Source organism: Pagrus major, chromosome 17 (assembly GCF_040436345.1).
Source record: "Pagrus major chromosome 17, Pma_NU_1.0".
Classification (NCBI taxonomy): domain Eukaryota; kingdom Metazoa; phylum Chordata; class Actinopteri; order Spariformes; family Sparidae; genus Pagrus; species Pagrus major.
The window spans coordinates 24,393,533-24,415,442 of NC_133231.1; the positions used below are offsets into that span (position 1 = coordinate 24,393,533).

General features: G+C 41.8%; 2 protein-coding genes across 2 annotated transcripts in view; one reads left to right on the forward strand and one right to left on the reverse strand.

Annotated features, from left to right (window-relative positions):
- Positions 1-209: 209 nt before the first annotated feature.
- Positions 210-3,346, forward strand: LOC141012159 (free fatty acid receptor 2). Its single transcript, XM_073485563.1, has 2 exons — positions 210-238; positions 871-3,346. Exon 2 carries the CDS (start codon positions 1,113-1,115, stop codon positions 2,133-2,135), a length of 1,023 nt encoding a protein of 340 aa, XP_073341664.1. The 5' UTR covers positions 210-238; positions 871-1,112; the 3' UTR covers positions 2,136-3,346.
- Positions 3,347-20,277: 16,931 nt separating this feature from the next.
- iglon5 (IgLON family member 5) overlaps positions 20,278-21,910 on the reverse strand; it is a 108,037-nt gene continuing 106,404 nt past the window's right edge. The window contains exon 8 of the mRNA XM_073485764.1: positions 20,278-20,381. Within this exon, the coding sequence (XP_073341865.1) occupies positions 20,278-20,381 (104 nt within the window). The remainder of the gene's footprint in view (positions 20,382-21,910) is intronic.

Consider the following 21,910-nt stretch of genomic DNA (forward strand, 5'->3'; position numbering starts at 1 on the left):
AATCACTCTCTTTTTTCTGCCGGTTTCTTTTGAAAAAACACTCATATGGGAAGCTTGAGGGCTGCCTCAGAGAAAGAGGAAGTCTCAAAGTTGCTTGGTACTTCTTTGGTTTCGTCACATTCCTTCGCAGAAGAGTAAAAAAAAAACTTCCCCTGCGTTGTCACTGGACTGTAAGGACTATAAGAGCCGAGCCTCTGTCACACACGTTCACTTTGATGCGATGCTCATTACATTAAGGGTAAGAAACTAGCTTCTTTAATCTAACATCACAAGTTCCTTTATAAATGTTTTCCCTTTCTTTTTTTGTTTTTTGTTAGAATCTACTAATTTCCTTCGGTCTTTCTTTTCTGTTTCTTTCATAATAAGATGCAGGAATTAGATATATATAGACATTGTTTTGGTGACAAAAGCCTGTTGTGAGGCTTCAAGAGACTCATTTCCTCGCTGTAGTTAAGTCATTATGTTTATGAGGGTCATCATTTTCACAACATGTCCAGTATTTGTGCTTATATGGAGAACAGGGGCTGGAAGTTAATGATAAAAGCATCAATGTTCTGTATTTATGACAGGGAGGAAGCAATAACACAATATTACGGTTTGTATACAAACCCATGTGCCAGACCAAAACACTGGCTCCTCATTAAGAGATAATTCAGCTCTGCAATAAACTCTAAAGTAGGGATATAGAAAGAAATTAAGAGGGAATATAGAAAAAAAAGGAAGAAGAGTTTATCTCCGGCTTCTTTCAGCATGTAGGCTAAAATTTAATGTGTAAAAAGTGTAACAGTCTTAAACCAAGTGTCAGACGGACACTAGGTCGAAATGCCGTGCTGTGCAGTGTGGTAATCTCTTTCCATTCTCTCTTATCAGCAGAGCTCAAAGCCCTCGAGGAAACGATGAGCGTTGGTTTATCGGTGGGGACAGGAAAACCACGCTGTCTCACTGGGTTTGTTCCAGGCCACTGACCCAATAAGAAGCCTTCGTCTCCTGCGGTTCCGACTGTCTGACAGATCAAACCTCTCCGTGCTGCGGTGTATTCATTCCCTCCGGAGTCAAGGACGTTATGTGACACATCTCGATCTCCTGACCGACTGACTTCCACAGAGGCCACCATGCAGCAGTGCCACACTGGACTGTGTCTGTCCATCTACATCATTACCTTTGTCCTGGGCTTCCCGGCCAACATCCTGGCCTTCTACACTTTCTGCAGAAAAGTGAGGCAGAAACCGACACCGATCGACATCCTGCTCCTGAACCTGACCATCTCCGATCTCCTCTTTCTCCTCTTCCTGCCCTTCAAGATGCAGGAGGTGATGAACGACATGGTTTGGGACATGCCCTGGGTCCTCTGTCCAGTGTCTGGGTTCGTCTTCTACATGACCATCTACAACAGCACCTTCTTCCTCACCGCCATCAGCGTAGAGCGCTACCTCGGTGTGGCTTTCCCTATCCAACACACCCTGAAGCGGCGACCTGTGTACGCAGTCGCTGCCAGCATCTTCTTCTGGATTTTCTCCTTCCTCAACCTGAGCATTGTGTTCATTGTGCCCTTTATCCGCAATGAAGACTCTCCGAATCCCACTTCAGACGACAATTCCTCGGCCACCTATGCCCCTGTTGAAAATAGGAGGGACGTGTGTTATGAGAATTTCACTGCGGCCCAGCTGAATGTCCTCCTGCCTGTGCGTCTGGAGCTCTGCATTGTACTTTTCTGCATCCCTTTGCTCATTTGCAGCTTCTGCTACATCAACTTCATCAGAATTCTGTCCAAGCTGCAGCACATTGACCGGCGCCGGCGCCTGAGGGCCATTGGCATGGCTTTGGGAACGCTGCTCGTGTTCGCTTTATGTTTTGGCCCTTATAACGTCTCCCACATTGTCGGTTTTATTGCATGGAAAAGTCCCGACTGGAGAGACAAGGCCCTGCTCTGCAGCACCTTCAACGCTTGTCTCGACCCACTTATTTTCTACCTGTCCTCCTCCGCCGTGAGAGGAAATGTGGGTAGTGTGATGGAAGGGGTTAAGAGTCGCCTACAACAGTGCCTGTCCTGTCACATGTTCCAGGCCTTGTGGGGGGGAAGTAACAAGACTGCAAAAGATAAGGAGCACAAACAAGAGGAGATCAATACTATCTAAGCTGACTGAGAGGAAGCTGTGAGCAGCTGCCTTCACTAATTTGTTATATCTTCATCCCTGGAAGCAGGAAATTAATGACATGTTTATATTTTTACACGTAAGACTTACTGTAAACGGTGCAGTGTGACTTTGTTTGTCTCTCCGATGGAAACAAGAGGAAAACCTCCGTCTGAGCCGGCCGCAGATTTTAATGTAGCGTAATGTGTACAGCCACGGAGACGGGCTTCTTTGTACTGTCACATGCAAATGAAATATTCATACACAACAGCAGGATTTCAGATCTTCATTAATGCAGCTGCAGGTGTTGTGCTGCGGCAGAAACGACAACAAAATAAATATCTGAGGAACAGCTTCGGACGCCATCTTTGTGCAATAAGAGATAAAGCTTTGCTACCGTCTTTTAAACAGACCGTGTGGTCTGTTTGTGACAACAGGCTCGTTTGTTGTCACATATCGCAGTAGAAAAAAACAGAGAACTGTAGAGAAGTGTGAAGTGTGAGCACGGGAGGAAGGCTCAAGTGTGCTGAAATTGATTAGTGTCGCAAAAAACAGATTGCGTACAGCATGCAGGTCACACAGTTTGGTTTCTATGTCAAAATATATTTGTGTGCCTATTTTGTATTTTGTATTCTCCTTGAGATTGTAGTTCCCACAGTTTTGTATTTATATTATATGATTACAGGCCTTCTTACTATGTGGTACTAAAGCTGTCAACGTGTATGAAAATATGTACGAATGGATGTAATATATTGTCTGAAAGCTTTATGACAGGGGCTGTAATTATGAGAAAAATAACAACATTTTCATACGCAAATAAGATAAACATTTTACTTACTTGCTGATGATGTTTGTGTGTGTGCGTGTGTTTATACATGCGAGAGCGAGACAAGGAAGCACCAAGCCACAGATGCACCACTTTCATAAACACACCATATAATAACACGTTTACGTCATTTACGACGAAGATTGTTTTGCATGGGTGGCAGTCAGGTGCGAGGAAATTGTGTGTGTGTGCGCGAGTGAGTGAGTGAGCGAGTGCGTGGAAAGTGAGAGATAAGGACTAATTTGTTTTTGAAAGAGCGAGTGACGAACGTGAGCGCCGCATGTAAATATCTGCTGTGCTACATGGATTCAGATGTGATCACCAGATCGCCGGTCGTGTTGTGTGAAGATCCTGAGAAGTGGTTTCAAATAAAAAATGAGGATTAAATGTGAGCCGAAGCAAGTTTATTGATCAGAAAACACCTGTTTATGACTAATATGGTTACACCTTACATTCATCACCCTGCTCTGTATTTATTGGTCATTATTACTGGCAGCACTCGCGCTGTTGGCCTGTGCGTGGGCGGGCCTAAATTTAAACCAAACTTCTTCCAACACGTGTATCAAGATCTCGGCCCCCCACACACACGCTGCACACTTAGACAATGCTATCACACGAGCGAGCGCTGGCATCGGCTGTAATCCTGTTCTGTGAGGATTAGGCCCGCGCGGAGGTTGAGCTGATCACTGTATCAGTTTGACAGGTGGATCATGCATGAAGCATTCATTTTGACACACAGACCTGAGCTGATGACTAAGACGTGCGGTACTACCAGCTACCGACACAATGAGCAAATCAAAAAATACAAAAAATAAAACCCCACACTAGTCAGCACGAAGCAGCGATAATGAGTTACAGAGATAAACAGCTTTTGATGTGCAAAAGCAAATCGGGATTGCATCAATGTTCAGAGGACACACAGTGTGTGAAAGCCAGGCGGGATGTAGAGCAAGAGGTTTTAAAAATGGCAGGAGGGAAACACATTTACTTTATATGGCATTGGATTAACTGTTTGGTCAGAATGAATTCTCATTTTTCAGCAACGACTCTCTTGATCTGTGTTTGTCAAAGGTTGGCCGTCCGAGATGAGCCACACTGAACACCCGGCGGTCCTCTTTTTGTTTCCCCTCCTATTTCACCCTGTGTTTCCTGGAAGACAATAATTGGTCCTTGCGTCAGTGTTGACTTTCTCCTAACAATGTGCGATAGGTTACAAGGATAAGGCAATAAGAAAAACAGCCCCGTGCATGTGTGTGTGTACATGACGTGTTTGCCAAAGGCAGAGGGAGAATATTGTACTCACATGGCCCGACATCATTTTCCCTGCAGGCAGAAATGTTTGGCCGCTGTGGAGCGCGAGATCACATAAATTAAATATCGTTTTTTTAACAACTTCCTGTAATTCTTGCTCGGAGGTTTACACACTCACCTTCCAATAAAAACACCACTGTCATCGCAGAGAGGAAGCACATCTTGAGGATATTCAACTGCAAAATCAGCTCGTTAGGAGAGGCATCTGGAAAGTAGAGCGAAAATGGGGTGAAATAAAGGCAAACACTGATTAGCACCGACTTATCACGTTATTGAGCACGACGGAATTAAATCACGGAGGTTGAACTGGCTTTGGCTGATGGACGTTCGCCTCCTTCCTGGGAGGAGAGGCGTTTAAACATTGATCGGAAAAAATCATTAATTTGTTCAAGTATGCAGTATTGCAGGCAATCTGTTGCCTTGGAATGATCAATGTTTGACCCACATAGCAGTCAAGTAGGGGGAACACTGAACAAATGACCTGTGGTATGTGAGGCCCCTGTCGTCCCTGATCCCTGTGTCGGTACAGACGGGGTTATTTGGAAGGTAAGTTTCCTACTGGCTCAGTCGGCACAAGGTGTTTTGGGTCTCCAGAGATCAAGAAATCCTTTTGGGATTTAGCAAAGCTTGAATGACACATAACAAGCCAGCATCCCTAACTGCAACGCACGTAATTGCATTACGCCAGAGAAAGGGTTAAAATTACACTGTAAAAAAACCCCTGTTAATAAATACTGCAGAACTTTTTTTACTATTACTGCAATAAGATATTAGTAGCTGTTTAGCCATATAATAAACATGATTTTTATGTTAATTATACAGCAAAACAGCACAATTTTTATATTGTAAAAACTTGTAAACTCCGACCTTTGCTGTAAAATCAGCAGTACTAATGCTTCTACCATAAAAGCAGAAAAGGGCTTACTGTATTTATTACGGTAAAATTCTGGCAACCACAGCTGCCGGTTTCCTATCGTAAAATTAACAGGTTTTCCTTTCTTTTTTTAAAATTAGCATGTCCACCCTAGTGTCACGTTTTCATCACAGCTGGACATCTGTGACTTCTGCAGTGTCAACTGATGCGTAGGAGTGAATGCCAACTGAACCCATTCATAGTCAAGACAAAAGCCAGATGTTAGCAGGCGTTAGCAGGTTTTTTGTCCAGTGTGAAAGGAGTTTCTGACATGTCGTTTTTTGTATTTTCCCAGAAGTCATAGCGACAGGTGACCAAATACAACGCACCGTCCAACTCAAGAAAATATATAACAAATGTCTCTTGTTTTCTATACATTTTAATGCGGATGTAGGGGAAATGTACTCCAGTTCATGAAGGTAGCGTTGCAGATGGGAGAGGGGGGAAAAGAGGAGAGAGAAGCGGGCTTCCTGGTGAGTGCCGAGCTCAGAGCTGAATTCAAACACGCAGACACCGTCGGTACTTAATGTTGCTTGTTAGCTTACAGCTAATGTACAGTTACCGGGCTGTTTGAGACGAATAAAAACTGATGCGAGAAATGCAAATAAACACGCATTATCCTTCACTGGTGGTGAACATACCATTAAACAACCATAATTGCTGAGGAAAAGCTGACCTGACTGAGGCTCTAATGTTTGCACAAGGTAATGCATTCAAGCATTATTCACTTTATGTTTAGTCTCACTCTCTGACTCTATCCCAGAAGTTATAGCAGCAGGCAACCAAATGAAACCGTTTTATGTAAACTTTGGAAACATTAGGGGGATTTTATTAAGCACAAAACGGCAGACAGTCAAAGTTAGCAACGATTAGTGAGCTTAGGGTTTAGCATTTAAAGGGTTAGATAGTTCCCTCCCTAAAATGAGATCAATAACTGGATTTACGTTTGTCAGGTCTGCTTGACTTCAAATGAATGCTAGCTTTGCTCCATTAGCACTGCTGGATGTCTAAATGAGCAACTTTTGCAAGCGAATGTTAACTTTTAAAGGTTGTAATATGTCAATAATGTGTTTACAGCTTGTTTACGAGGTTTCGGGGCGAAAGTCAACTTCCAAGGAGTATTCCTTCAGGCTGACAGCAGGTGGAAGCTAAAGGTTAACCTGATGATGCATTCAGCAGTTTGACCCAGAATCTGATCTCAACTCAAGTGACTCAGTGTTAGATGTGTTCAGTAACTAGGTGCAATGTTTTTTATTTTTTTTCCAAATTGCAATGACATGTGCATTACATATATTACAGCAGTGACTCATACCTCTGACAGACTTCTTCTCCAAAGCACACAGTGTGAATCATAATATTTGGAGCCATCTGTCGCACCAATTTGACTGAAGAAAAACATGATTTCTCTTAAGCAAAGTTAAATGATCAAAACTGATGGGTGTAATTTTCATGTTGAAAAACATTTAGGATATAATTAAAAGAAAACTTCCAGCTGGGGAAAAAAAAATCCACAGAGGCACTGTGCCTCCAAGATGACTCTCTAATGTACAAGATTATATTATTTGAAAAAAAGGCTCGTTATTTATTTACCCCAAGTGAAGGAGGCCGTCAGGGCCGTGCTCATGGCGGGGTGGTCCTGCACCCCACATGTGAAGGTGATCCCCGCGTCCAAAGATTGTTTCTGTGGGAGGGCAAACACACTGAAGAGGAACACTTCCTGGCTGCGGTTGTCCATCACCTGGAAACACTGTGGCTGGTGTGGAGGCAGCGAGTCCACCAACCAATCTGCAGACAGCAGGGCTCCGTCAGCCGGGTGTTCAGAGAGGTTACCTTTAGGGCTGACTGCAGGAAGGGTGCAATTGGTGACTGACAGGTGATCGATATCGGCCGTTGTGCTCTGGTAGGTCCAGGTGAGGGTTAGCTGGCTGGGGTGGAATCCCCCGGTGAGACAGAGGAGAGCCCACCGGCCAGTCTGCGGGTCCGGGGGAACCTGGAGGTATATTCTGGGAGCAGAGGGTGGAGCTGAAGGAGTCAGACACAGAGTAAACACATCAGGATAATTCAGACTGGTTAATTGGGTCACTGCGGCAGCAAGTAATAATATACAGCAACAAAAGTAGGACATTAATAGAGATAAGAGCAAATGTACACTCAAAAATAATTGCCAAAAACAACAATAAGTATTTTAATTACATGTACATTTTTTTATCCAATTCTATTACATACGTTTAATGTCAGGGTGAAGTTTCTCTATCATGTTGAGTCAATGTGAATAAATTAAATAACTTAGTCTGATTAAATCAAATTAATTCAGACTCATACATAAACTCCATGTGTTTATTCAGTCATTACGTAAAAAGTTAAGAGGAACTTCTACATAAAAATAATGAGCTTTTCAAGTTTTTATTTTTCTCCTGTAATAAATCACATATCTAGTTATTTAATTTATTGACCTGACATTAATGTGACCCTTTACACTGAACTTACGTGAACTCTTTTTTCATGTAGTATTATTAATAATATGAAAAGTATAAGAATACACAAATCAAAGCATGGTGCACAAACTGCACAAACACAATCACCAGAATAAATCATGGCAAAGTTTCTGCAAACCACAGATAAGTCAAAACTTTTTTCAGTTTTATGTTGTGACAGCTGTGCTGATGGTTAGATTTAGACACAAAAAACACTTTGTTAGGGTGAGGAAAACATCATATTTTGGCTGAAAAGTACCTGTTTGTTGCCACAAACACAGTTGGTAATTGTCTGGTTAAAAATACCTGTTTTTTGGCAGGAAATTGTCCTGACCTCTCGTCAAAAATCCCCATTTGTTTTTGTTTTTTTCATTCATGGTCTCAGACAGCAGTCTGTTGTCTGTCAGCCGTCTCAGCCAGGTGTAACCGTACTATCAAACACATTGTAGAAATGTTGATACGGCATGTACGAAACATACAAACCTAACGTGCTGTGGTTTGCAGAAATGTACAACGCCAACATTTTATTATGGCAACTGGGCTGAAAATGCACATTGGTAAAAGCTGAGACATAAAAAAAAGGATGTCCAACAGTACATACAGCACAAAAAGACACTGCACAACTGAAGCATCTTTTTCTAAATTGCTGCTCTGAATCATCCCTCAATTATGACTATTTCTTCTTCTACTTCTTCTAGTATCTAAAATTACAATTTGCCCTGTATAGGCCGCATTTAAGATGGATGTTACAAGATTTGCCTACAACAAAAATGAAAAAGCCATTATTATAAAATGAATCGTGAAAAAGATATAAAACAGAGTAAGTCTGTAATAAAACAGTTAAACAGGAATAAAATGGGTGAAAACACAAAATGTCAATTGTTATTTAGTGGACCTAAGTTTGCATCAAGAGAAAATCCAAAGGAAGCTTTTTTTCCGCATGAAGGATTTCCACATAATAATTTGACCATCCCTCCCTGCCTTGTTTTCTGGTGAGTTTCAATTCCCTGGGCAAGATCGATACAAGGCACTGCGCATGGTGCCGGGGTGATTATTTCTAGATCTGTCATGAAACTGTTCAGGCAAAAAGATGAACTCTGAGGGAATTTCACGTGACTTGAATTTTTTATAGATTCATCCTGGCCCTTTCTTTTTATGGTGATGGTCCACACCGGCGCTCGTATTGAGCTGCCTCACACTCAACTCTGTGGCTCTGGTGCACAAGAGATACAAATGAGATATAATTACCAACAGGGCAATATAACCCGAGCGTGAATTTCTGTAACAAATAATTTGTCTCTCACCCAGGACGACCAGCTCGGTGCCGTTGCCCCACTCTGGCTCTTTCTGCAGGACGTTCACCTCGCAGTAATACCACCCAGAATCCTCCAGTGCTACCTCTGTGATCACCAGGGAGGAGGTTTGATTCTTCTCCACAACGCTCTGCCTGGCTGACTTTGCGATGAGCTGCTTTTCCGACTTCATTTTGAACCACTGAACCCCGTACTTGAGGGATTCAACTTTGAAATGACAGGACAGGGTTGCCGTTTCACCCCGCATCACACCGAGAGAGGGAGGGTACTGTCTAACCCTCAGTCCCTCTGGGGTCGCTGTCAGGGCTAAAGACAGAGCCATTAATACAATGTGTCATACAAGGAACTTTTAAAAAGTCCAGCGCAGACCTGCAGGTCAACTACTAATACTTTAAACGTGTGTTTAGTATGCTCGGGTGACAGCTGAGAGCGAGGCTTGCCAGACAAAGACAATCAGACAGAAAACTCAACCGCCAGAATGACAAAATAGGAAGTCTCATTTAGCATAATTTCACAATGCACCAAACATTTATTGAATGGCTCCCAATGAGACAAACTTCACTTAACAACAAATGCTGTTTTGACAAACTCTAACACGGAGACACTCGAGTACAAAAAGATTTGAAAAGCTTTGGGATATCTGTGTGATTGTAGCGACTGCTTGTCTGGCTAAGTGTGATGAAGTGATTATTAAGTGCGATGATGAAATGCTGCAGATAAGATAAGCAAAACACTCAATTGGAGTGCGGGCGACAAAGACGACCGGCGAGCACAGAAATGATGGTCCAAAAACAGGCTGCATCCCTCTTACCTTCTACTTTTAGTCATTAAAGGAAGTCACAACGCGAGTTTTTACACTTATTAAATCACTTTTTACATCTTTGGAGGCGGTATGTTAATTAATGTTGTGTCTCATTGCATCAACACTGATTTTTGTCACAGATGGTACATTTAACACAAGTTATAATGTAAATATATATATATATGGAAATATATTCTTTGGGTCTAGAATGACAAATCAGATGTTTGAAATGGATACTCGCAGAAATTAAGGACAACACAAGAGAATAAATGCTTATATATGAACCTGGGCGAGAGTTTATATAATGCCAACATATTATTTATCACGACTGACTCGTATTCACACTGACCTGGTAGTTGACCCGCAAACAAAAGAAGCAAACACAGTCGAGGCAGTTTTGCCATGCCGCCGTTGTTCCCCACTCCGACCTCGAGCGGTGATATAGTTTCTCAGGCGAGTTTCTCCCTAAGTCTGAGGCTCGCTGTGCTTAAAAATGTGATGGTGTCAGCGTCTTCTTTTGTTGCACTCTATGGTTAGAGGTGATGGTTCATTAATAGGTCATTCTTCAACAGAAACCTGAATCTCAGAGACTATCGGGGTGAAAAAAACATTCAGTGTCTTGGCAAAAAAAAAAAAAAAACAAACACAAAAAAACTAGGTACTCTGTCTGCTAGCTGAAAGAAACCACAGTGCACAGTAAGCAGTTAGTTCTTCTACAGCCGTGCCAAGACTCTTTAAATCATTAAAATAGTTGATTTGTAAGATTGGTAGTTCATTTTTAAGTAATTACATATTATTAAAGGAATGTATTTTATCACAGAGGCTTTTTTTATGGCCTGTTGTGTGAGAAACAAGTGCTTATTAATGGAGTTTTATTTTAAAACATACTATAATACTCAAATGTACTGCAAGGAACTTTTAACTGGTGTAATACTCTCAATTTAAAGGGGATTTATGTAGCAATTTGTTGCAATTTACATGTATTAATGACTTTTCTATTGGCCACATGTGAGCAGATTGTAACACGACGTGAAAAATAAGACCTTCCCCGTTTCTCTTGGCTGTCTATACGAGCCCGTGGACGGTTTGTTTCAGTTGTTTAATGCTGCTGGACTGTGAATGTCTTTGTGAAGGACCCGGGTAGGATTTTCAGGGACAGTCCAAAGGATTTGACTTTATACACGTTCTCGAGCGCCTCTCTCCGCTAACTGCTAACAGAGGGCAACAGTGGCTAATGTTAGTTTAGACCTGTCCACGTCCACAGACATAAACTAATGACCGGCCTCCAGCACAACACAGAAGTTCAACAGAGCCCCTTTAATACTGATGCCTCTGCATGATCATAAGCAAACAAAACCACCAGGACAGAACTTTCTCTATATAGTCATTCCTAATGCTTGTCATTGGGTCGGATTTGGACTTATCAGATATGCTAAAAATTGAAACTACTTTTAATGGTGGTACAGTTCTGCAATAAAACAACGTTTATTTAGTTTCATCATCGTCATATTACAGTTATTTATCTTACATAGCCACAAGTAGATAAGCTACTGCATTGCTATACATCCTGCAAACAGTGTTAAAGGTGCAATATGTAAGATTTAGCCACCTGTTGAATTAATATTCAAAACAAACAGGGGGGAACATGTCACTAGAGTAACTGTTAACTGTAGCTGCCATTAGCTAGTTAGTGCATTTAGCCGTGCAACTAGCGGTCCTGACTGGGAGCTCAGAGCACCGTGGGAGTGTTGGTGTTTAAACCGCCAGCACAGCAGCTTTGAACCAGCAGGGGTTGGGGCTATTGCTGGTTAGCATGCTAGCTTCAGCTGATATCTCTGCAACACAATACACAGAGGTCATAACGTCAGAAATGTTATTCCCATTCTGTTGTTTTTAGCTAAAATTCTTACATATTGTACCTTTAAGGTGTTTAAAAAAGAAAAGTACAAAAAATAAATATGGTGCATGTTTCTTTCACTTGTTTCCAAGACAAGTAGGCTACACACACTAACCAGATCAAGATCTTTCTCAAACTAGGCGGTGGCGATCACACCACTTGTGTCCACAGGGGCCGCCAGAATCAAGAAAATATTAAAGTTCCTTGAAGCTGCTTTAAGTGATCACACATCACTTCAGGAATGAATGCAATGTTTTTGTATTTACAGCCAGTTATCTGAGAAACAAGTGCTTATTAAAGTGGCGACACTCAACATTTCCCCCCGAGGTTTTCCAAGTGGCATTATTGTTAAAAAAAAAAAAAGACACACAAGTTTAATAATGTGAGTTCAACTTGAGATAAAAAGTCACTCTAAATTGAAAAGCTACATGGGATCCTCTAAGTGAAACACTTTGATTGCAGTGACTTAAAGGAAGCGTTACCTAATGCACCACTTTGCTTTTGTAACAGAAGGAAGTTTAAGGAAGTTGTGACCCAACTTTAACGGTCATGTCACTTTTTTTTGACAGAAAACGGTTTCAAATAAGATTGAATCACTTGGCGTGAGCTACAAATGTCAGGCCTGAAGAAATCATCTCATTGCGTTTCAGTTTAACGGCGTCCTTTAAAGTGATAATACTTAACAGTACTGGTAAAGGTCATTGTCACCCTTTCAAACCCTGTTATCCGTTGAATACGCTCCTTTGTTGCACAGCAGCCTTGTCAAATAGCATATTTAATGTAGCCGTATGGACTAATGCAAAGTCTTGTGTTATTGAATCCTCAGTAAGTGTATTTAATATTCTCATCATTTCACACAAATTGAAAAAGAAAGCTTTTCCTCTCTTGACTAAATAAATTCATCCTCCCTGGGCGGATTTAAACAAAGGGAATACTGTTTTGTTATCAAATTTAATTGGAGCAGATTAGCTCCAAATATCCATTATCACTGTGTTTGACAGTAAACGACTAAACATGTGAGGCTGTGTTGAAGCTGAGGATGAGGAGACACAGATGTTAGTCGTTGACAAGAGGAGGACAAGTGGAGAGTTTCCTCTTGTGTGCACGGCCTAGCTACAACCCAGTTAAAAATGAATCAAAATGAACCCTGACATACTAGTTAAAAATGACTAATTTCCATATTAATGGTTGGTAATGACTGCAGATCATTTCTATTATGAAGCTATCACCCACTAATAACATTTATATCATGTGTTGGCAAGTGATTTGATATGAGCCATTTATTCTGACAGAGTCTCATCAAACCAAACATGCAGACGTTTTAATAAAAAAAAACAACCTTCTCAGATAAACCTGCAAACACAACAAAAGCAGAGGCTCTTTGCTCAGCAGGAAGCAAACAGCGAGCTGAAGCAACTCGCCTGACCTCGCCTCCTTTCCAACCGCAGGGGCCGGCGGAGAGAGAGAGCCCCGCTTCCAGCAACAAACCACACACAGTGAGTTCTGTTAAAAACAAAACTGATTTTTATTTTTTTGTCTCCCTCCACTTGATATGATTTTTAACTCCACTTCATGGATTTTGAAAAAAAAAAAAAAAAAGAAAGAAAGAAAGAAAAGAAAAAAAGACACACTCGGAAAAAATAAAAGTCAAAGAAGACAACCAGACGAATCAAAAAGAAGTACAATCATCGCTTCACAGCGCTGAGCATCTGTCAGGGTGGGAGACAAATGTTTTCTTCCTTTCCTCTTATTTTCTTTTTCATTTTTTTTGATCGGTCTCGTGTGTTTACATTGATGAGATCTTGAAGAAAATGTAACAATCGCCTGTAATTCAGGTCTGTGTTATGAATGAAACACTCAAAGCCTGCCCTGTGCAGCTCAGACAACACACACGCACGCTCGCGTACTGTTAGATGCTAGAATATGAAGCCCCTTTGAATTACTCATGCTCATTACGGAGCTCAATACACACTTGCACATAGACGCGCACGCTCGCATACATACGCACACACACATACAAACACGCCATTTATATCAGCAACAGCAGAGTGGGCAAACTGGGGTACTGAGGGGTGGGAGGGCAGAGCTTCTTACAGGTTATCTCCACATGTGAAGAATTGGACTAAATGTGTGTGTGTGGAGAGAGAGAGGAGAGAGAATAAGAGTCAAAGAGAGAGAGAGATGGGTTCCTCATTCGACACTAACCTAAGCCAACTCATTCCCTCAATTATACACGGTGGGTTCTCTTCTGGTAAAATTTGTTATTAGTTTCCAAATGAGACATTTTCCATTACTCTGCAGCGAGGTCTCCTGCAGTCTGTTCACTCTTATGGCCCTCTCGAGGCACACAGCACATGACCAGCCCCTATCAAACATCCTGTCATGTATCCCAGCCTCCAGCGCACCGCGCACCGTAATAAGACACTTGTATCCCACATCGGTGACTTCACTGCAGCCCGCCATCCCCACCGTCTCATAACTGCAATATAAATCAGCGCAAAAACACCAGTTGGTGCTGTCACATGTGAAAGAAATCCAAGTTTCTCCTGTCAGTTCTCAACACCACAACCAATATTTACCCCCCACTTGATTGACAGGGAAAATGCCAGGCGTGGGCTGGTGATTCAGAGAGGCCAAGTAATGGGACTCTTTCTATGTTGGAGATGTGAGGTGGGCGACTTAATGACTAGGGGAGACGTGGTGGGCGAGATGCCTCCATTGTGTTGCCTGGTCTGCGCGAACGTTGCCGTCGCTCGACGGACGGAGTGCGACACGCTGTTAATTAGCCAGACGCTGAGTTTCTCAGAGAGGTGAGTGATTGACAAGGCGCCATCTGTGGTCGCGGTGAGGAAGAGGGCGAGGCTGCTGGCTCTGTGGCCCCAACATCTTTGCTGCAAGCTGAGGTTTTAATAATATACAGAACACCTGGACTCTATCTATCTATCTATCTATCTATCTATCTATCTATCTATCTATCTATCTATCTATCTATCTATCTACAGCAATTAAAGAACACTAATCTTCATCTAGACCTACATGCAAAACACAGATTTCCAAAAAAGTTGGGATGCTGTGCAATTCAAAACAGCACAAAGACAACATTTTTAAACCTCATGTACTGTCATACCAAATCTCCCTGAAGAGGGGATGGTGGTAAGAATGCTGCCATGCCAATGACCACTGTTCAAGACAGCCTTGTTTATGTTGAAAGAACCAGGTATTTTTCAGCCAAAATCTGGCATTTTTCTCGCCCTAACCAAGTTGTTTTTGTGCCTGAACCTAACAAGATGATAAGGACAGCGTTGTCGCAAAATGAAATTTAAATTTGAAAAGTTTTAACATAATGAAATGTAAAGTTTCCGTATCTGTGGTTTGTAGAAACTTGCATTGCCAACATTTATTCTGCTGATTGGGTTAAACACTATTACTACCTGGGCTTGTATAACTGTTCGTTTTCAAATGTTTGCATTCTGTTTTGATTTAGGTTTTAAACAGCGGCGCAACTTGTACAGTTACATCTTGCAACTGTCAGATGACTTTTTAATTAACAATGATTCAAACACCTGAAGTGTGCTTTTGCTCAGATGGATACTTTCCTCATCACACTCCTGTCCAGCATGCTGTATACTAATGCACTCATTAGCTGTGGTAATGGAAAAGTACTGGGCCTTAATAGACTTGCAACATTGACTTTGCCCAAGAGAACTGAATGAGCCTGTAGATAGTTGGTAAACAATGGATAATTAGGATAATGTATGGGAATTAGGCATGCTTTGCCGTAAAGGACGTGAGCAGGGGATTTAGAACAATGATAATCATTCATATGTAATTGTCACTTGTGTAGCGTATCCTTTTGGTTTACTGACTCTGCGCTGCAACGTCTGCATGTCTCTGTCTAACACTATTAAATTTTAATCCGTCAAATATAATTTCATATAATATTGTACTGCACCCGCACACCTTATCTTTGTGTACTTTACACCCAGATATAAGCCTCTAGATACACAGTGTCAATAGCTGCTGACACTGGCAACTGCAAAATGATCCTGGTTACATCTCTGTCATTACTAATAAAGTAAAATAAAACAGTACAGCACTCAGCCAATTGTGCGTCTCGGAAGCAGGTTTGGTTAACACTATATTTTGCAGCAAAGCAAACACCAATAAGGACTGACTGAAAGAAAAACAAGCGATTAATTCTTTATTCACTGGATCTGTACCGCAGCTCTGAACACATAGTTTACTGGGCTGACATTACAGCTTGCCCAAATAGTTTCAGAGAAGGGCTTAAAATCGATGTGCAATTAGGGGTGTCTTGTATCAGGCATGATGAATTATGCTCTCTGTTCTAAGGCTGGTCTATAGACACTTGATCAATTCAGCTTCTGGGGACCTGGTAAGGCAGGCCCGGGGAGCAATTGCTCTATTCCAAAGCCATTCAGTCGAATGTATTGATTAACCATTCCATTCTGAATTGAAAGTCTGTCCGGGATCTGTTCTATGGCGGGAGGGTGTCGCAAGAAGGACTACAGCCTGAGCCTGCCACATATAAAACAAAGAGAGCAGTACATTCAAACCTTCTCCGGACTGACTGTACACTTCTTCTGCTATTCTACAGTCTTGACTTGAAGCACCATGTTTATTCACTATATCACGGCATCAGTTCGGGAACTGAAGCGTCTGGCCTGACAAACTAAAGAGCCTCATTACCCGACTCTTCTCAGCAAAGGCACAGTGCACCGAAACGGTTAATATATTGTACAAACCCTATTTCTAAAAAGTCACTGCACTGACCTGTAAACAAAGAAAGTGCCATTCTGTTACAACTACATCAGTTCACCTCCTCTCCAGTTATGTAAACCCATCAATTAAATCTTAATTCAAACGGACAAACAAAAGTACAGCTATTAAAGTGCAATGCGACGCTTTGTACTGTAATCTACGTGCTGGATTTGTGAGCTCTAAACAAAAACTTCATGGCACCTTATCAACAAAGATTCTGTAAACAGATCATCATAGCCTCCAGCTACAGGAGCCAATCAACAGCTTCTCATCAGGGTGCGCCAAATGTAATTAGGGGCCGAGCAAACGTCTTGTTTATATCACTGTAAACTCATTGAACCCCAGCTGGGGTGTTATTTATACACTTGAAGTAGGCCAGACTGTGTTTGTGAGCAAGGCTATGGTAATACTATTCATATTACATAGTGGAACCATAAATAGTGCGTGGTATACCTTCCCCCGGGAGCGGCAAAAGTTTGGAAATGCAATATGAGCGCCTGTCTGTCTTCTATCCCCTGAATGGAGAGTTCACTGTCTGGTTAGTGTCATCCCATCTCCCTCTGGCTCTCAGCTTTTGGATTTGCATTGTCAGGGTATCCTCCCACAGGACCGGGTGCTCTCTCAACAGCATCCTCAGCTACCCTCCAACTGTGCACCCACAGGGGGGGATCTGCTGCCTCCTTGCCCACACCCTCTCCAGTCCTCCTCTCTCGCGCCAGAAGTGTGACACATTTACATACGTCATGACTCATAAAAACATGTTCTTTTGCTGTTTGTTTGTCTGTACAAATGCCCACATTATTTTCATCACCACTCCATGTCAATCAAGTCATATTGCGCCTCCATCCGGACCCCTTTCCCCAGTAATCTGAACACAACATACAATGTTTGCTTGTTTTTTTTTTTTTCTTTTTCAAAATCCACCCTTACACGAACATTGACGTGCTTTTTTCAAACCCACATTGAGAAACATGACAGTGTGTTATTTTTTTGTCCGTGTTTTGTTTTGTTTTTTTTGGATGTTTTCTTCTGTTTTTTTTTTTGTTCTTTTTCTTCATCAAGGACAGATTATGTACATACAGATGTTATATTCCACTGACAAATCCAGTGGGACGCTCACATTGAACGGTGTACAGGATGTGAGTGGGAAACTGAAAACAGGGAAAAAAAAGGAAAAAAAAAGAAATACAGCATGAAAGACAGATGCTGAGAGGATGAAAATGTGATGGGAGAAAGAGAAAAGAAGCACTGACCAAACGACCTGCTCTTGTGCTTGAAATGGAATCCGTCATTATTTCTGGAGCAACAAGATGCATGCACAAACAGTGTGTGTTCTGTCACACAAGAAAAACCCAACTACATCGCGGATGGCAAGACTTTTTCAGTACAACATGTAGTGTTTTAGAGTAAGGGCCATTTAAACAGAGCTTCACAATCATTTCATAGTACTGTACACAGTAAAAGTACAACAACAGACTTATTTGATATACCTTGTTAATGGTAAATTTTCAGATATTACACCACAGCTTTAACCATATCTGATACCTCTTGCACAGTAGAGTTAGGGGTTATTGCTGGTTTGAACAAAATCAAACAAAACACATTCAGACAATTGATTCAATACGGAGTTATTCCCCTTTAAGGTCGCAGTAGTCAGGGTTCAGCCGGGGTAAACTCATCTCTCCGTGCAGGCTCGTTATGGCAAATTTGCATATAGTCGCTGCATGTGAGTGGAACAGTGTTTCAGCGGAGAAACGAGTGCCACCGTATTGAAACATGGGCTTACCTCCCACTGTTTGTGCTGTGCAGGGGAACTGGATGGATAATTGTGCCATGGGGGTTTTGTAGTGCCCATGCCTGCATGTCACAGGTACACATTGGAGGCAGCACTGGCGCACCAAGGCGAGGTTGTCCTTGAAGAGGATTCCTGTCAGTGGCAGGATTGAGCTTGATTTATGGGGGCCATCACCAGCTGGCAGGAGGGACAGGTGGAGCCCAGGCTCCTTCACTTAGCCAGCCACAGGTAATGGCTAATTACATCTTTATCTCCCTGCGGTCTGGCCGAACAAGAACCGACTCACGGCCACGACCAGAGACCGACATGGATCCAAATCATTTATCTAGCTGGTCGGAGGGAGACACACACTATGATAAGTGGACAAATATGCTGTAAATGTGTGTGTGTGATGCAGTTAACAGCATGAGAAAAAAGAGTCCAATACATAAACTGTTACAAATTATAAATTACATCATCATTCACTGCCTCTGGACTCGGATGAAATAATCCCTCAGACTGTTTCAAATGCATTTTTAAAAAGCTTGTCATGGCAAAATAGAGCACATCACTTCGAAAAACTTTACATCTTTTTTTTTTTTGTTTGTTTTTTTTCATTGTTCAATGTGTGTGACTTCTCAGAGTAAAGTACAAAAATTATTTTCCCCACGCACGGCTCATTACCATCAGATTTTGTTCATTTTTTTTTCTCACATGGAATTACTATTCATAGTTATTCAAATACTTATTAACATCATCATCATCTGTACTATTATTAACACCAAAAAAGTAAAAGCAGGTAACCTTGCAGAGTAAAACAGACACAGTGCAGGGAGGGGAGGGGGAGGGAGGGAGTGTAGGGGAGTATGGACTCACGACAGGAACATTTCTAACCGGTACATGCTATCAACAAGCGACAAAGAGGATGGAGCTGCAGCTTTTGAAACAGAAGATTTTGTTGTCACCGGACAGTCTCTTGCTGCTTCAGAAAACTGGAGCGTAGTCGAGGCTGGTGGGGGATGTCGTTCTGCGCCGGGCAACCGGAGGTTGCCAGCGTGGCCTCTGTACTGCATATATTTACACTGGGGAGGAAGACGGAGGGAGTAGAGGGGAGGGGGTGACACGGAGCAGAGAACACTATAGCGATGCGAGGGGGGGACTAGACAGAGCACACTGAACAGAGGGGCGGTGGAGGGGGCGGGGGGCTGAAAAGGTTTGGGTAGTGAGGGTGTCCACATGCGAAAGCTCAGTATAAACCCCCCAAATTACATAAAGGGGTAGTTAAGACTGACGCCATCACCACCCACCCTTTTTTTAAATACATTTTGACATCATTCATAGCAGCTTCACTGCTACACAGTTAAAATTAAAAATCCATACGTGTGTGTGTGTAGGTGTGTGATCAACGGGCGACGCTTCACATGGCCACCAATCAGACAATTTTCAAAAAGGTCACATGACCGCCAGTACCACATTATAACTATAATTTCCATAAATATCCACCATTATATTGTGACTTTATCATTTCCATAAGGCAAACATCGTAGGTGAGTCATTAGTCTATGTAGTATATTACATAAATGATCGTCCAGTTGTTAGATTATCTATTTTCTCATTGATCACCGACACAATAATCATTAATATACACTCTCTATCAACATCAGCCAAGTGGTAATGATGAGGGGGGAACAAGGAGAGGGGGAGAGGGGGGGGAGTACCAAGTCAGACAAATCTGCAAGGCATTCTGGGAGACAAATAGAGAGAGAGAGACTGTGTGTGTGTGTGTGAGTGTGTGAGAGAGAGGAAGAGATAATGACAATGATTTGACCTCGAAATTGAATTGAGGGTGCTGAGGTTGTGGAAGGGGAGCAATGCGGTTGTGTGTTTTATGCAATGATTCAATGGCTCCTGGATTAATGCATATTATTTTTGTTCACAGTGATGGGTTCGTAATTAAAGAATTTCATTTCCTTCTTCCTTTCCGTAGAGGGGAGGAGGGGGAGGGAGGGCGGGGCTTTTCCGGGGACGTTTAGGGACGACTCCAGGTGGATGTCTACACCTTCAGCAGAAGAAACGCAGAGAGGGAAACCCAGACACACACGCCGACGCTCATTCCTGCGTGTAAAGCGGTCCCTCGCCCCTGTATAGCCCCCGGCCCTGGAAGACAGAGTGACCACAATAAGAGAGGAGGAAGAGGGGGAAGGGAAAATATGCACAGTTAAATACAAACGGGAGGCTAGAAGTAAGGGTGTCTCTGTATGTGAAGGCTTGTATACATTTTTAAAGACATTACAATTCACCAAATGAATTCTGAAACCTTGGCATAATTACTGTAGAACTACATTTTCCTTTATTCCAACAGCCTTACACTCATCGCAGCATCTGAAGCCTCGTATCTTTTTATATGAGTCAGGACCCTTTTCAAGCAGTGTACTCATAATAGATAAATATAGAAGGTTGTAACATAGGTAAAAGTCAAGTCTTTTCATAATACTAAGCTGTCTATTCAGTAGAAAGACTTCAATATTCTTGAAATTGGTACTACCTGACGAGAGAAAAGAGGGAGAAAATGGCTGTAGTATTCCATTTTGCTCAAAAGCAACTAGAAAGAACTGCGCCGCGGCGTTACGTGCTGAGATCAGGGCAATGCTCGGTTTTGGCTCATCCACTTTGAAATAGGAAATAATATGGTTACTTATTTTACTACAGCTGAACAGTAAAATATGTTTTTGAGAACATCTAAGGTGAGAAACAGGCAATGCAGTAACAGAATCTTGCTTTATATTTGATCAGCACTGCTTCGTTTTACAGTTTGATGTGAGTTTGGTGAGACGGCTTGTAACACTTTACAATAAGGACTGGGAGATACTATATTAATGAATGAAGTACAAACTAGTAACGACTAATTAATTACTAATTACTAAATCATATTTTTGCATCTTCAAGTAAAGTGAAACATACTACTGAGAATTAACCAGGTAGACTCAATGATTGCTGATTACTTAATTAGTATTTAATTTAAAGAGTAAGTAATGATTAACTAATTAGTAATTAATGAGTCTACTTGCTAACTATCCAGTATTATGTTTCCCTTTACATGAAGGTACACAAAAAGATTAACTAATGATTAAGTAATTAGTAATTATGAGTCTATTTTGTAACTAGAGTTACCAGACGGCCCTCTCTTGATTCAACTTTTTTAATCTTTGTGTCCATGGGGGAGCAGGCATACAAAACTGCAGAAGCACAATCTGTAGTTCAAACAACAGCAAAAGCAAAAGTCTGCTGGATTGCGTGAAATGCATCACTTGGCAGACAGTTATTGGCCAGTGAGAGGGGATTTCTGCTTGCAGGCAACAGTGAGGGAAGTTTACCATTGTTCATTTGCATGTACCGCCCGCATTATGAGGATACCAAAGAAAGTTTCCCTTTAACATGTTGTGTACCGTAAAGGTGGACATTTTAACTTGCCAAACACAGGACAAACTAATAACATCTATGATGGCTCCATTCCAGTCACATGTGCCAGAGTTCAGAGCCACTAGACCTTGGAACTGGAACACCTAAATGGAATTGAATGTATATTAATGCTTCAGTAGAAGTTACACCCGTGTTTGACAAGTCTAAACGTCCACTGTGAGAAGTCTTCTGAACAATATGATTCAGTATGTTTACTCGGCTAATCT